The 17,298-nt window shown below is 46.9% G+C and overlaps 1 protein-coding gene across 4 annotated transcripts in view; it reads left to right on the plus strand.

The window, feature by feature from the left end:
- The window catches only part of rapgef4a (Rap guanine nucleotide exchange factor 4a), a 69,513-nt gene that overhangs the window by 11,230 nt on the left and 40,985 nt on the right, over positions 1-17,298 (plus strand). Inside the window, exon 4 of one of the 4 annotated variants that reach the window (XM_056289929.1) lies at positions 1,425-1,571. In XM_056289929.1, coding sequence (XP_056145904.1) covers positions 1,425-1,571 — 147 coding nt within the window. Of the gene's footprint in view, positions 1-1,424; positions 1,572-3,934; positions 3,992-8,746; positions 8,779-13,257; positions 13,434-17,298 lie in introns of those variants that run through there. The other 3 variants (XM_056289931.1, XM_056289932.1, XM_056289930.1) reach the window with 3 other exon arrangements.

A 17,298-nucleotide genomic window follows, 5' to 3' on the forward strand; every position in this document is an offset into this window, starting at 1 on the left:
GCGTGGGGTGCAATTTCTCCAGATTACCTCAACAAATTAACAGCTAGAATGCCAAAGGTCTGCAATGCTGTAATTGCTGCAAATGGAGGATTCTTTGACGAAAGCAAAGTTTGATGTAAAAAAAATCTTATTTCAAATACAAATCATTATTTCTAACCTTGTCAATGTCTTGACTCTATTTTCTATTCATTTCACAACATATGGTGGTGAATAAGTGTGACTTTTCATGGAAAACAAAAAATTGTTTGGGTGATCCCAAACTTTTGAACGGTAGTGTATATATATAGTGTATTAAGTGTAAAGCACTTTGTAACAGTGTGTTTTTAAAAGTGCTATACAAATAAAATTTTGCTTGCTCACTTGCTTCTCCCCAAAGTGATTGGACACATCCGGAGATGACATGGCAAAATTGAACCTGTCGATAGAAACGCCTCCTTTTTTTATAGTTTTTTTTTATTCTCCCCCTCCCCCCCTTTTGTCCCCAATTGTCAATTGTACCTGTCCAACTACACCACTCTTCCGAGCCGTCCTGGTCGCTGCTCCACCCCCTCTGCCGATCCGTGGAGGGCTGCAGACTACCACATGCCTCCTCCCATACATGTGGAGTCGCCAGCCGCTTCTTTTCACCTGACAGTGAGGAGTTTCACCAGGGGGGACGTAGTGCGTGGGAGGATCACGCTATGCCCCCCAGTTCCCCCTCCCCCCTGAAAAGGCACCCTGATCGACCAGAGGAGGCGCTAGTGCAGCGACCAGGACGCATACCCACATCCGGCTTCCCACCCGCAGACACGGCCGATTGTGTCTGTAGGAGCACCCAACCAAGCCGGAGGTAACCCGGGGATTCAAACCGGTGAGCCCCATAGATTTAAAGATGTTTGTCTTGGTCACATTTTTTTTTTAACAACTGATGTTTTGGTGTGGTTATGTGCTGCATCATCATACATTCACAAAAATTCGACGCTCTCGCTTCAACGACTCCGATGACCTATCTACTGGAACATCCCAAATGGGAAAAATCGGCAAAATTCTGTCCTCATTTCATCTCGTGTTCCATTTAAAGTGCGTTGTGCTTCTGACCTTGAGGAACATCACTGAATATCTCTAATTACCACCGCCCTGTGTCCTCTACGTCAGCCCTTCTGGCCTCTGATTGGAGTGATTCTGTCGAAGATTGGCGTGTACCCGTCGGTCTAAAACGGGCGCTCAGACGAGCTCGATAACTTCCACGTCTTTCAGACTGATCTTGTCAGCGCAGAGCACAGAACTGCAAGTGCCTCTCACGAAAGCCTTTTGTGAGCAGAAGGGGCGCCGAGTCATTGGCGTGACGCAGCGCCCTTCCCTTTTCCCCGTCACAGTCTCGATCTTTTACTAATGACATGAAGGAGCCATCCCACCACAGTGCACTGTGTCTGTGTCTCCCGTAGGATGCTGTCACCATCTGCACGCTGGGGATCGGAACGGCGTTCGGGGAGTCGATCCTGGACAACACCCCGCGGCATGCCACCATCGTCACGCGGGAATTCAGCGAGCTCTTGCGCATCGAACAGAGGGAGTTCAAATCCCTGTGGGAGGTGAGTTGCTTTACCTTATCCTGTCGAGAGTAGCATCAGGCCCACCGCTGGTCTCGTTTCATGACACACCTCAGAGATTCACCTCAACGTCAGTACCTATATCAGGTGCCTATAAAGGATATTCTGTAAATGGGGTTATTTTTCTTAACCTGTTTTGCATTGTTTACCCTGATCTAGAGGTATTTAATTTTAGTCACTGTAATAATGCTTCCCACTTTCTTGCTAAATCTGGGGCAATACTGACTTTGCATGTAATACTACGCTCTCTGTTGGAAAGAGGACGCTTAGTTGATGGAGTGAAGTGGAGTTTTATGGCTTCCACAGTTGGGACACTATATTTGTATGCCATTTGACCCAGAGGTTGATATTAGGTTAAGATAATAAGGTTAAGATTAGGGCTAATCTAAGGGTTAAAGGTTACGATTAAGGTTAAGTCTAGGGTTGGATCAGGGGTTAAGGTTGAAATTGATAAGATCTGGGTGGCGTCATCCGGGTGAAATAGGGAGTAGCGTTCACAGCCACCAGTGAAAAATCAAATTCGTTTTACTCTTAAAGCTGAAATCCACAATTTCCCTGATCTGTCCCTCCGTCTAGTAGCAAGAACTACAAGTGAGGTGTTGCGGCCATTATCGCTAGTGTGCCGTCAGCTCGGCAGTAAACAGTCCCCACCCTTGTAAAAAGGGGGCACTGCTGTGCTGTTAGCCACATCATCATCATCATCTCATTTCAATCCTCTTTTTCCCTGTTTGAGTAGGAACATGCTCGCTGTTGCATCAGCGTTTGTCCTATCTGGTTAAAAATTACAACATTGGTATCCACCTAATTCCTAGCCCCCATGATACCTTGCGTGAATTATGGGCGCGACTACCGGCGCTTCCTGTCACTGAACTGGAACCGACGTTTTCCATGGTGACGGTACGCTAACCGTCTTTCTTAGAGTGATTTGTACGGCGTCTCATTCATTCACGAAGATCTAGCCAGCCAAATTAGCTAATGATGTGGGAACACAACCTCACGCAGCTCAAAAAGGGTGAAATTAGAACACCTTTGCCCTCCGTAATAGATGGTTGGGAAGATGACGTGAAGAAGTGGCCTCGTATCACGTACAGTAGCGTTTTTAGCTATATTGTTGAGTCCTGTGATGGTAAGGCGATGAGCAAATTAAAAAGCTCGGAGGCGTACCAATACCAACAGCGGAAGTATTACCCATAATTGTTTCCCTAGTGACCCCCCCACCCCACTCCAGGAAACTCGTGGATATGAAGAATGTTTCCAAAGATGCCATTTAGTGTTATGTAACCTGACTCCATGGTTCAGATGGATAAAATAACGATTTATTAATGGAGAAAAATCCTGGATCCAGCTTTAAATATTTTACCTCCAGATGCAATGCAGTTTTCGAATAGCTGACTGGGATGCCTCAAATTGGAAGGGTCAGTTGTTCCTTTAGCGTTTGACAGTTGAGACAATTGTGGTTTCTGAACTGCTGAGGAGGCTGTTTTGAGCTGTTTTAAGCCAGGGAGTCAGCCAGGTCCAGTCTTCAGCTTTGACAGATTGTCAATGAGGCCAGCGTGCTGAAGGTGAAAAATGTGATCTTCGCACTACGTGTTGGCTTTAATGTAAATGCAGTATTGGGTAAGTGTAATTGTTGGGTTGGAGGTGTTGTAAATTGCATCCTCTGTACATACTCCTGAACAGTGGTTTCCAACTGGGTGCAGGTTTTTTTTTATACACCATTTGGCCACTAGATGGGAATATTGTGCCACACGGAAAAGAACATTTCTCTGTTCAGCGATGCTTGATTCTCCACTCAGAATGCTGATAATTGTCTGGCAGACCCCCAACCCACATAACAACACATGCTGAATACCACCACTGAATCATAGCATATCTTGTGAAACCTCTACAATTATGGCACTTAATGGGTCGGCAACCGTTCTCCAAGAGGTTAGAAAGAACGTTTGTCATTGCACATGAGAAAACACATTAGAGAGGCAGTACTTGTTTTCAGCCAAAGTGTGAAGGGGAGGCGGTGGTGAAGGTTTTTTTTTTTTTTTTTTTTTTGGGTGGGGGTCAGCAGCAGGAGCGGATCCATCCTTTGCCAGCATGTCTCTTCCTGTAGCACTGCTCAACTCGCTCCCTCCTGAAGCAGGAAGACCGTAACTTGCCTGTTATTTGTGACAGTGTTTACTCCGCTCCTCTCAGAGCTCTCCTCCTGCCGGTTTCCTGACTGAGTGAGCCAGTTTCCTTTCTAACTGGAGGGCATGGGGAGATTTTAAACCTGTGGGTTTGTGTATTGGTGTCACCACACCGGCGCACAATGTGTCTGGATACTTAGCCCTGTCTGGATGCACACTCGGGACCATGTGGGGAAAGTACATCTTTTGAATCTATCAGAGAGGACTGACTTCTTCGATAAGGTTTGTTTTAGGTGATATATATAGATATATATATATATATCTATATATATATTTATTTTTTTTTGGCTTCTAACTAATTTGCATGCTGTTTTTGGCTCCAGGACTTTTCCATCTTGTCCTCAGATGGAGATAATGATGCCCCATGAAATGTTTTTGAATTAGAAGTGGGACATGGTTCTAGTGCAGAATGTTGAGCAACTTTTCACTTTTCTTTCAAAAGTCACGTTTGCAGTTTTATAATTTCAATTCCAGAAACAAACACAAAAAAAAAGGCATATAACGGATGCGGATGCAATTTTTACTACAAGAGAAGCTGTTGCTTTATTTGTGTGCAGATGCACAAGTAAACTCTTAAGCAAAATGCTGCAAAGCAAGTCATTGTTTTGTTACGGACAGTATTGGGGGATCGATCATATCTCTCTATCATGTGCAAATTTACTCAGAGCACTTGTTCAGTGTTCAACAAGAATCCTGCAGGGGATACTCGCATATCTGTCTCCGCCCACGTGTTAATATTTCTTACTAGACTTTATCCCTCAGCTTCGTGGTGCACTCAGGCTAGGTTCACGGACACGTCCTTAACCAGAATGTTCACCATTATTTGCGGCCGGTGCGGCTTCATTCACAGAGCAGTCGGGGCTGTGCTTCTGCCAGCAGCCATGGCAGCCTTTTACATCAATCTATTGTGCTTTTGTTGTCAGAGCTGCTGAGTAAGCCGTGTCGCACAAGTCACACAAACTGTGACCGAAGGGCCGTCAGGGCAGAATTCACAGTATCAGCTCGTTGACAGGCCACCATTAGACCCGGCTCCTCACGTATTGTCACACCAAAATATGTAGTACAATGCAACGCCTGCAGCATTTTTAAAGGAATGTTCTGCGTGTCAGTAGTGCAGATTTGTTTTTGTTAGCATTGCTGCAATGCAGAAAGATCCCTGTTGTAGTATCCAGTTACTGGCGACTTCAGGGTTTCAGATGTTTTGTGCCCGATGTGACGCTTGTGAAATCAGATTTGTCTCAAAATTATACAAATGTATAGAAACTATAAATAAATGCAGAGTACGTGATTTACACGTGTCCAGCATATTTCGCAAACATGTATGGTACATGTATGTATGGTACATGTATGTATGTATGCGTGTATGGGCGGCATGGTGGTGCAGTGGTTAGCACGGTCGCCTCACAGCAAGAAGGCCCAGGGTTCGAGCCCTGGGGTAGTCCAACCTTGGGGGTCGTCCCGGGTCGTCCTCTGTGTGGAGTTTGCATGTTCTCCCCGTGTCTGCCGGGTTTCCTCCGGGTTCTCCGGTTTCCTCCCACAGTCCAAAGACATGTAGGTCAGGTGAATAGGCCGTATTAAATTGTCTCTAGGTGTGTGTGTGTGTGTGTGTGTGTGTTGGCCCTGTGATGGACTAGTGCCCTGTTCAGGGTGTCTCCCCGCCTGCTGCCCAATGACTGCTGGGATAGGCTCCAGCATCCACAGACCCTGAGCAGGATAAGCGGTTTGGATAGTGGATGGATGGATGGATGGATGGATGGTAAATCACAGATTTCTTTCCTGAGGTAACAACAAATACCATTGAAATCAGTCCCCCCCCCCCCAAAAAAAAGACACAAACCCCGGGGCGTCCTGGTGGCATAGTGGTCTATTCTGTTGCCTATCAATATGGGGATCTCTGGTTTGAATCCCCGTGTTACCTCCGGCTTGGTCGGGCGTCCCTACAGACACAATTGGTCGTGTCTGCGGGTGGGAAGCTGGATGTGGGTATGTGTCCTGGTCGCTGTACTAGCGCCTCCTCTTGTCAGTTGGGTCACCTGTTCAGGGGGGAGGGGGAAGAGGGGGGAATAGCGTGATCCTCCCACGCGCTACGTCCCCCTGGTGAAACTCCTCACTGTCAGGTGAGAAGAAGCGGCTGGTGACTCCACATGTATGGGAGGAGGCATGTGGTAGTCTGCAGCCCTCCCCGGATCGACGGAGGTGTTGGCGCAGCGACCGGGACGGCTTAGAGAGCAGGGTGATCTGGGAGAAAAAGGAGCGGGAAAAAGACACAAACCCAGTGTCCCCCCCTCCCCAAAATGTCACGCTAACTGTTTATTAAAGAATACTAGATTGACCGCATTGATTAGCGCCGCAGATGTTGGAAGAAAAATAGTGATGTAGCGGTGATGTTGAGAAACAGCCTGCGGAGGTAAAAGGAGCCTCCTATGCCCGTTTCCAGGCAAAGGAGGCCCTTTAGTAGACATCCACACCTCCTCCTCCTCCTCCTCCTGCTGCACAGATCTGTCCCCCTGTGGAGCGCTGCGGGGGCCAGGCACTCCCGCAAAATGCTTCCAAATCGAACACGGCACTGCCTGAACGAACCAATGGGCCTAGTTTTTTATTCATGGCCGCTTTGTTAATTATTCACTATACATTTCCCCTCCAGGCTTTTGCTCTTTCACCTCAGTACATCACAAAGGCTAGCCAGCAAACTTGAAGGATGTGCATATGTGTAAGTGCGTTTTTTTTATTTTATTTGTTTTTGCACGTTTGTGGTTTTCGAGTAGCATATGCATTTTCCTAAAAGCCTGCCCTTTCTTCTTCTTCAATAATTTAGGCTATGGAAGGCGAAGTTCTCTCCTCCTCGTCTCACCCAGGTTTGCCGTGTCTGGCATAAAGTTACTGCACAGAATCAGCCGTTGGCTTTATTGTTTGCAGAGTGGATGCGTGCGGGTTTGTTTCCCCATCTGTTCTCCGTGCTGACAATGGCCGGTCCGACTCCCGCCGTCGTGGCTTTTAAAGCGGTGTGGCACATGTCAGAAATAGACCTCATTTGCTGGGGAAAAGGCAGACTTGCACTTGTTTAACAGAGCCGTGGTCAGTACACACAGATTCTCATTTGTGTTAACGATGTTTTGTGATGTCGTACATCGTCTCATTGTGTAGCATCAGTCCACTGCTTTTACGCCTGCGTGCGCCCCGCGTGCTGGGGAACGCGCCCTTGTTAGGGATGATGACGGTTGCGTGTGTTCTCGGGGAATGTTTGTGCTGGAGGCATCCCTGTTGGGCAGGGAGCTGAAAGCAGGCACGGGATGGGGGGGTGGGGGTGGGGTTGCAGTCGGCCCCTCTGTGAGATATGTCTGCGGAGGCAGCCTACGAGGCAGACAGTAGCAGGAACTGATGGAACAGGAAGTGGCAGAGACACAGCGTGGCCCTCCGGGGTCTGAGAGGGTGTGTGTGTGTGTGGGGGGGGGGGTAGCGTAGGGCATGTGGAGCCTTTGTGGGGTCAGCCTCCAAATGATGAGCCACAAGCCGAGATGGGGGTCCCTCCCAGCTCCCAGTGTTCAAGCGGATATACACAAGGGAAGAGCGGGGAGATCTGTATCAGCAACACTTCTGTTTATTTCCTTATCTCCACACGCAGAGTTGTTATCGTCACCGAAAGCCCGGGCTGTGATTTCCAGTCCGGCAACTAGAAACCGTATTAATGAAGACTCAAACTCCGCAGTGTGCTGACCAGTGAGGCGCAGTGAGCCGTGGTGCCTTCTTCTCAACTAGACCGGCGTTTTACATTTGAAGTTGCTTGGACGACAACGGTTTGCAGAGATTTATTAAAGTCTTCAGGTGACTCACGGGGAGAGGGGGACTACATGTGACCGGATCAATGAATCAGAAAGAAATCCAAGTACTGTTTTATTTCACTTTTAAGCTGGAAGTCAGTCATGTATTCTCACAAACCAAAGCAACAATGGATTTATTTTTCTTTTGTGGTCCCCCCCCCCCCCCGGCAGCATGGTGGCGCAGTGCTTAGCGCAGTGGCCTCATAGCAAGAGGGTCCTGGGTTCGAGCCCCGGGGTAGTCCAACCTTAAGGGTCGTCCCGGGTCGTCCTCTGTGTGGAGTTTGCATGTTCTCCCCGTGTCTGTGTGGGTTTCCTCTGGGGGCTCCGGTTTCCTCCCATAGTCCAAAGACATGTAGGTCAGGTGAATCGGCCATACTAAATTGTCCCTAGTTATGTGTGTGTGTGTGTGTGTGTGTGTGTGTGTGTGTGTGTGTGTGTGTGTGTGTGTGTGTGTATGTATGGCCCTGTGTGATAACCTGGTGGCCTGTCCAGGGTGTCCCCCTGCCTGCTGCCCAATGGCGCCTGGGATAGGCTCCAGCATCCCTGCGACCCTGAGAGCAGGATAAGCGGTTTGGATAATGGATGGATGGATCTTTTCCCCCTTTTTCTCCCCAATTGTATCTGGCCATTTACCCCACTCTTCCGAGCCGTCCCGGTCGCTGCTCCACCCCCCTCTGCTGATCCGGGGAGGGCTGCAGACTACCACATGCCTCCTCCCATACATGTGGAGTCACCAGCCGCTTCTTTTCACCTGACAGTGAGGAGTTTCACCGGGAGGACGTAGCACGTGGGAGGATCATGCTATTCCCCCCAGTTCCCCCTCCCCCTCGAACAGGTGCCCTGACTGGCCAGAGGAGGCGCTAGTGCAGCGACCAGGACACATACACACATCCGGCTTCCCACCCACAGACACGGCCAATTGTGTCTGTAGAGATGCCTGACCAAGCCGGAGGTAACACGAGGGTTCAAACACTCAAACACAATCCCCGTGTTGGTAGGCAACGAAATAGACCACTCCGCCACCCGGACGCTGAGGTTTATTTTTCAAACCTATGATGGATATCAAAGTTAATGATGATAACTTTTCTCTTTTTCAGTGTTTGCCAAATTTCTTCAGCATTCGGCCAATCATGCTGTTTTGTTAGCTGGACAAAGACGCCGTGTTGTACTGGTCGGCTAACTGGCTTTCATGTAAGCGCTTTCATGTAAGTGGTTTTTCATGGTGAGTTAGCAGCACAGACATCTGCACCTGCTCCACGCTCCTCCCCAGCGGCCCAGCCTTTCAGTGGAGCTGCATGTGCAGCTCCCAGCTGAGGAGTATGTTTTCTAGTCCTCATCTATGTCCTTGTATTTCTCAGTATGGATGAAAAGTAGGTTGCTCTCATGCATATCCTGTCTCAATTTCTTTTTTTTCTTGACCTGCAAAACAATATGTGCACTTACAGCACGATAAGGCACTTCTGAATAGACGCGTCCGACAGTCGACAGATGTTATATGTTAATGGTTTTGCTGCTCTATTTGTGAGAGTTCACCCATCATGCAATTTTGGCAATATTACACAAAGTCTCCAGCAAATGCGCTCACAATTCACTTAAAATTCATTAGTGATGAATGGCGTCCGGGTAGCGTAGTGGTCTATTCCGTTGCCTACCAACACGGGGAGTGCCGGTTCGAATCCCCGTGTTACCTCCGCCTTGGTCGAGTGTCCCTACAGACACAATTGGCCGTATCTGTGGGTGGGAAGCCGGATGTGGGTGTGTGTCCTGGTCACTGCACTGGCGCTTCCTCTGGTCGGTCGGGGTGCCTGTTTGGGGGGGAGGGGGAATAGCGTGATCCTCCCACGCACTACGTCCCCCTGGCGAAACTCCTCACTGTCAGGTGAAGAGAAGCGGCTGGCGACTCCACATGTATGGGAGGAGGAGGCATGTGGTAGTCTGCAGCCCTCTCCGGATCGGCAGAGGGGGTGGAGCAGCGACCGGGACAGCTCGGAGAGTGGGGTAATTGACTTGCTAATTAACCGTATTGACTTCAAGATACTGCTCCTCACCTTTAAAGCCCTTAATAACCTAGCTCCTTCATATCTTTCCGAACTCCTTCATATCCACACGCCCTCCTGCACCCTCAGATCCTCTTCTGCTCTCCAACTCAGTACACCATCGGCCCGCTTGACTACCATGGGGTCTAGAGCCTTAAGTCATTCTGCCCCCCGCCTATATAACTCTCTTCCACAAGACATTCACAACACTGACTCTCTTTCAACCTTCACATCCCATCTCAAAACGCACCTTTCAAACTGGCATATTCAGTCTGATCCGCTCTTCACTGAGTTTTGTGCAGATGATGATTTTATACTTATCTGTTGTGTTAACTTTTTATTGTCTACCCTGCTTTGTTTTGATTTTATGCTGTCTGATACAGTGCTGCTGGTTTTTTTTTTTTTTTTTAACTGTGTTCTGTAAGGTGTCCTTGAGTGCTCTGAAAGGCGCCCACAAATAAAATGTATTATTATTATTAATTGGCCAAGTGCAATTGGGCAGGAAAATAAAAAATTCATTCGTGATGGACTCCTACCACAGGGACCATGCACATTATCATTAGGTCACAAGTCGTTAATCTCCCCACATACTTTGTTCTAGACCACCCATCACCACCGATGACCAGGTTGCAGATGTGTATGAACCAACACTGTAGCAGCTCTGCAGTGCACGTGACAAGGTTGCAGGTTATATAGTTTGCAGGTTATATAGCTTGCAGGTTATATAGTTTTCAGGTTATATATCTTGCAGTTTATATAGCTTGCAGGTTGTATAGTTTGCAGGTTATATAGCTTGCAGGTTATATAGTTTGCAGGTTATATAGCTTGCAGGTTATATAGTTTGCAGGTTGTATAGCTTGCAGGTTATATAGTTTGCAGGTTATATAGCTTGCAAGTTATATAGTTTGCAGGTTATATAGCTTGCAGGTTACATATATAGTTTGCAGGTTATATAGTTGCAGGTTATATAGCTTGTAGGTTATATAGTTTTGCAGGTTATATAGTTTGCAGGTTATATAGCTTGTAGGTGATATAGTTTGCAGGTTATATAGTTTGCAGGTTATATAGCTTTCAGGTTATATAGTTTGCAGGTTATATAGCTTGCAGGTTATATAGCTTGCAGGTTGTATAGCTTGCAGGTTGTATAGCTTGCAGGTTGTATAGCTTGCAGGTTATATAGTTTGCAGGTTATATAGCTTGCAAGTTATATAGTTTGCAGGTTATATAGTTTGCACATGGATAGTTTGCAGGTTATATAGCTTGAAGGTTATATAGTTTTCAGGTTATATAGCTTGCAGGTTATATAGTTTTGCAGGTTATATAGCTTGCAGGTTATATAGTTTGCAGGTTATATAGCTTGCAGGTTATATAGTTTACGGTTGTATAGCTTGCAGGTTATATAGTTTGCAGGTTGTATAGCTTGCAGGTTATATAGCTAGCAAGTTATATAGCTTGCAGGTTACATATATAGTTTTGCAGGTTATATAGTTTTGCAGGTTATATAGCTTGTAGGTTATATCGTTTTGCAGGTTATATAGCTTGTAGGTGATATAGTTTGCAGGTTATATAGCTTGTAGGTGATATAGTTTGCAGGTTATATAGCTTGCAGGTTATATAGTTTGCACATGGATAGTTTGCAGGTTATATAGTTTGCAGGTTATATAGCTTGCAGGTTATATAGTTTTCAGGTTATATAGCTTGCAGGTTATATAGCTTGTAGGTGATATAGTTTGTTGGTTATATAGTTTTTTTTTTTATATAAATTTATTTCTGATTTTTCCCTTTTTTCTCCCAATTTAGTGGCCAATCGATCCTTATTTTAATTCAAACACCCGCCCTCGTACTGCATGCGTTTGCCATCTGCATCTCTCTGGCCGGCAGTCTGGAAGGACACCGCCTCCCCACTTTCGTGACAAGGCGACTCCAGGCCGAACCACTGTTTTTTCCGACACACACAGAGATGTATTCACGTGATGAACACAAGCCGACTCCACCCCCCTCCCGAAGACAGCGTTGCCAATTATTGCTGCTTCATCGAGTCTGGCCATAGTCGGATTTGACGAGACCGGGGCGCGAACCCCAGTCCCCAGTGGGCAACTGCATCGACACAAAGCCGATGCTTAGACCGCTACACCACCGCGGACCCGAGGTTATATAGTTTTGCAGGTTATATAGTTTGCAGGTTATATAGTTTACGGGTGATATAGTTTTGCAGGTTATATAGTTTGCAGGTTATAGAGGCCCAGCCAGTTCAGATGAAGCTCCCTAGCTTTGATCAGTGACAAGGTCAAAGATAAAGCACAGTCCACCCCCTGGCCTTGCAGAGGAACTCACTGATAGTGATGGGGGGGGGGGGTGGATACTGAACGTACGCTCTGGGCCTTAAGGTTGGAACCTAATGAGCAACGAGCAAGGCTTACAAATCATGTCTTTAAATGAATGCTGCAGGGGTATCCTTGTATACCACAAATACAGTGTGTTTGAAAAAAAATTTTTAGGTTAACTTTTTTTTTTTTTGATGATCAATTTTGAGCCCACAATTTACAGTACATTGAGCACAGACTTTCAGACATTTTCAGAAGTTAATGGACAGTGCACAGAAGTTTGTATGATTTATTTTGCTATTTATGATGGTTGTGCTTCACACCTAATTTGACAGATGGATTACAGTCCCACGTAGAAAATGACCATCCCAGTAGTCTGCAGCTATTGTGTCTGTGCTGTGTGCAGTGTAGCTATGACCACAGAGAGAGACAGAGAGAGATATAGAGAGAGAGGGAGCGAGGGAGCGACAGAAAGAGAGAGATAGAGAGAGAGGGCCATAGAGAGAGAGAGAGACACACAGAGGGAGAGAGAGAGTGACAGAAAGAGAGAGAGACAGAGAGAGGGAGAGAGAGAGAGACAGAGAGAGGGAGAGAGAGAGACAGAAAGAGAGAGAAACGGAGAGAGAGACAGAAAGAGAGATAGACACAGAGAGATAGAGAGGGAGAGAGTGTCAGAGAGAGAGAGACAGAAAGAGAGAGAGAGACAGAGAGAGAGAGAGAGAGAGAGACAGAAAGAGAGAGATAGAGAGAGAGAGCCATAGAGAGAGACACACACACAGAGGGAGAGAGAGGGAGAGTGACAGAAAGAGAGAGAGACAGAGAGAGGGAGAGAGAGAGAGACAGAGAGAGAGAGACAGAGAGATAGAGAGGGAGAGAGAGTGTCAGAGAGAGAGAGAGAGAGACACAGAGAGAGAGAGAGTGTCAGAGAGAGAGAGACAGAAAGAGAGAGAGCCATAGAGAGAGAGAGAGAGACACACACACACACAGAGGGAGAGCAAGAGAGAGAGCGACAGAAAGAGAAACAGAGCGACAGAGAGAGAGGGAGAGCGACAGAGAGAGAGAGGGAGAGAGAGTGACAGAGAGAGAGGGGGAGTGACAGAGAGAGAGGGAGAGAGAGTGACAGAAAGAGAGGAAGCAAGAGAGAGAGAGAGAGAGAGAGGCTGGAGTAGAGTGATCACGATCACCTAGCAACTGCTGCTCATAGGAAGTCAGTTGCCGGCTGCCTGTCTGCGAGGCTGTTGCAGTCTGGACTCTCGGCCTAAGTCAGTCTGCTCTCATCACTCTCTGGGACATGGAGGTTTGGTGAACTGAGGCGCTGGTCCACACTGGAAGTTTAACCACGACCAGTTTGTCACACCGGGACTCTTAGAGCTTTGTACCCAGGCGTCGGGAGTGTTTGTTAACACCGGGAATTTGGAGGGTGTGAGGGACTTTGCAGCCATTGACGAGAATAACGGGATACATGGAACCCTTGCAGCATCCTTAGGTAAGCTTTGCTCTGTCAAACTTATTAACAATGCAGTGCTGATTCGTTTTCTTTTTCTCTCGGTGGGCGGTCGCACAGTAGAGGATGCTGAGCAAAGTACGAGTTGTGAGAATGTCTGATAACTAACACCACCTCTGCTGAAAACGAACATACAGCCGCACGACCTGGAAGTGAAGTTTTCATCCCGTGTGCAAATTCCTCCTCCCCTCCGTTTTGGGGGCACCATCTAAAAATACAGGAGTCGACCGTAAGTCGAGGGAGGGACTTCCCCCGATTGTTTTCTCAGGAGGCTGGAAGTGTGCCCGTTCCCGAAAGGGTTCCAGAATAACTTGAGAGCGTCTCAGAAACGGGCCGGTTTGCGGCACGCATGTTACGTAATCCGGGGGAGACTCGCTCAACATACAAGTGTGCATTCATGCAGGAGGATGCTCAGAATACAGGATGTGCCCAGGCATGGAGGACTGAAGAGGAGCCTGACCAGCAGGCACAGTGATACAAGTCCGTTGTAATCCCTGTTATCCTTTATAGTGACACAGACCAGGCGAGGATTTCTGAGGGATGCTGTAGCGAACATGTGCATCACATAGAGAGGTGTGTATACTTGGCTTTTTCCCCCCGACAAGCCATGGTTGTAGGTCGTCAAATATGACTTCTTTTTTTATATATATATATATTTTTTATTTTATTTTGATATACTTTATTAATCCCCGTGGGGAAAGTCCCCTCTGCATTTAACCCATGCTAGCTGTGTAGCTAGCAGCAGTGGGCAGCTGCCATGCAGCACCCGGGGACCGACTCCAGTTCGTCTTGCCATGCCTCGGTCAGGGGCACAGACAGGAGTACTAACCCCAACTCCCTTTTTTCTCCCCAATTGTGCTTGGCCTGTTCACGGTGCCTCCCCGCCTGCCGCCCAATGACTGCTGGGATAGGCTCCAGCATCCCGGCAACCCCGGTTGGGATAAGCGGCTTGGATAACGGATGGATGGATGGACTCTTAGTACCCTGGGGTGACCCCCGAGGTCCATATACACCTATGGACATGGCACGCTGTCCTTTATTTAATGTTGTCCAGAGCAGCTGCTGGTTAAACCAGCTGGTTTGAGCCTGTAGTATATATGACACGTGTCTCCTCCCTCTCCTCATGTTATACATTTTGTTGATGTCTATAAGATGTAGTTCAGTCGAATTACTCTCGGGTTCAAAACCACGTGAGACTTCAGTGTAAAAAAAGAAAAACAATCACAAATGCTTTAGAATTAAGGTGTGGTGTAATTTATTTATTTTTTTATTTCAAGCTTATTGGCTGTGTTTTCGTCTCTATCGAGTCGCCAAAGTGGAGAATTCCCGTTCTGAGCGTGTCCTCAACGCCTCACACCTCCTCAAAGCAAATCTGCTTGGAGCGACACATCACAACATAATCTGCTAATATGAGAGGCTGCATGGTGCCGGATGCGATTAGTTTTACCGACTCAAGTCAGGCACAGCAAGCGGCCTGACACGGCCGTCGCTTTTGGGTCTATCCGGTTGTGAAATCATGTTTCTGACGAGGATTAGCAAGACACTTAATGCGTGCATTTTTCCGTCCTGTTGTCCCCGCTTTGTCTTGAGATGGGGAAGATGTCCCGTGTTGGGGCTGTGGCCCTTTGGTTAAGATCAGAATCATATTTATTTTCTTTTTAATCCCCCCCCCCCTTTTCTCCCCAGTTGTACTTGGCCAATTACCCCACTCTTCCGAGCCGTCCCGGTCGCCGGGGGTGCCGCCAGGGATTTTGCGCCCCTATAAAGAATATGACTGAGCGCCCTTTGTTTATTTAATTAATCAGATAATTATGTTATTATTTTGCTGACTTCTCTAAACATTAAACCCCTTCCTCTGCCTTCATCCCATGCTACCAGCTTGCCCAGCAATCCCCTCATCAACAGCTTCTCCAATAAGGGACCCATCTTCTTAGTTTGACAAATTTACATATAAAATGCTCTTAACAAAAAGGAATGAGACACCACCATAGCCCAGATTGAACCTGTGGGCTCTTTCCTGTGGATCTCTCCTTCCCGTGGATCGCAAATCAGAGAGGTCTTCAACAAGATCTGGCCATATGCCATTGGGTAATTGGGTGGAATAAGGGGATTAACTAGAAATAAATTAATGAAAACATTTTTTTTTAGCACCGTTGTGGCGCCCCCTCTAGTCTGGCACCCTTAGACTCTTCATAACATTATACCCACTTATGGCGCCACTGCCGGTCATTGCTCCACCCCCTCTGCTGATCCGGGGAGGGCTGCAGACTACCACATGGCTCGTCTGATACATGTGGAGTCGCCAGCCGCTTCTTTTCACCTGACAGTGAGGAGTTTCACCAGGGGGACGTAGCACGTGGGAGGATCACGCTATTCTCCCCAGTTCCCCCTCCCCCCTGAACAGGCGCCCCGACCAACCAGCGGAGGCGCTAGTGCGGCGACCAGGACACATACCCACATCCAGCCTCCCACCTGCAGACACAGCCAATTGTGTCTGTAGGGACGTCCAACCAAGCCAAGTAACACGGGGATTCGAACCGGCGATCCCCGTGTTGGTAGGCAACGGAATAGACCGCTATGCTACCCGGACGCCCCAGAATCCTGTTTATTGACCATGTAGGTTTGCACATACATGGAATTTGACTCCGGTTTCGTGGCTCTCAGTGTACTTAACATGGAGTAACAACAACAATCTTCAGATGTATACACAAGGACTGACTTACACAGGTGACATAAGAGGTGATAAGGTGCAGTGGTGCGGAGAATGTATCAGAGATGCTGAAATACTAGATGTTAGCAGGTTACTTGCATACATGACAGGTAGATGGACATGACAGAGCGTACCAGTATATGTACAACATGTACAGTACAGTATATACAACATGTACAGTACAGTATATAAAACATTTACAGTACAGTCTATACAACATGTACAGTATATAAAACATGTGCAGTACAGTCTATACAACATGTACAGTACAGTATTTACAACAAGTACAGTACAGTATATACAACATGTACAGTATATAAAACATGTACAGTACAGTCTATACAACATGTACAGTACAGTCTATACAACATGTACAGTACAGCATATACAACATGTACAGTACATTATATACAACATGTACAGTACAGCATATACAACATGTACAGTACAGTCTATACAACATGTACAGTACAGCATATACAACATGTACAGTACAGTCTATACAACATGTACAGTACAGTATATACAACATGTACAGTACAGCATATACAACATGTACAGTACGGTCTATACAACATGTACAGTACAGCGTATACAACATGTACAGTACAGTATATACAACATGTACAGTACAGCATATACAACATGTACAGTACAGTCTATACAACATGTACAGTACAGTATATACAACATGTACAGTACAGTCTATACAACATGTACAGTACAGCATATACAACATGTACAGTACAGTATATACAACATGTACAGTACAGTCTATACAACATTTACAGTACAGCATATACAACATGTACAGTACAGCATATACAACATGTACAGTACAGCATATACAGAATGGTTGGATTTGGTTGACAGTGTTAAGCGTTCATTTGAATGACAGCCCGCGGAAAGAAGCTGTTTATATGTGGTTGTTTTGGGGTACAGTGCTCAGTAGCGCCTACCAGAGGGGAGGAGGTGGAACAGGTTGTGACTGGGGTGTGGTGGGTCTGCAGAGATGTCGCCTGCCTGTTTCCTGAATCTGGATAAGATATTGATTCTTTGGGGTTTATGACTTTTGACATAAGAGTAAACCTGCTTCTAAGACATGCCGAGTAATAGCTTGCGAGAGATTGTGAGGTT

The sequence above is a fragment of the Lampris incognitus genome, chromosome 11 (assembly GCF_029633865.1).
Source record: "Lampris incognitus isolate fLamInc1 chromosome 11, fLamInc1.hap2, whole genome shotgun sequence".
Classification (NCBI taxonomy): Eukaryota; Metazoa; Chordata; class Actinopteri; order Lampriformes; family Lampridae; genus Lampris; species Lampris incognitus.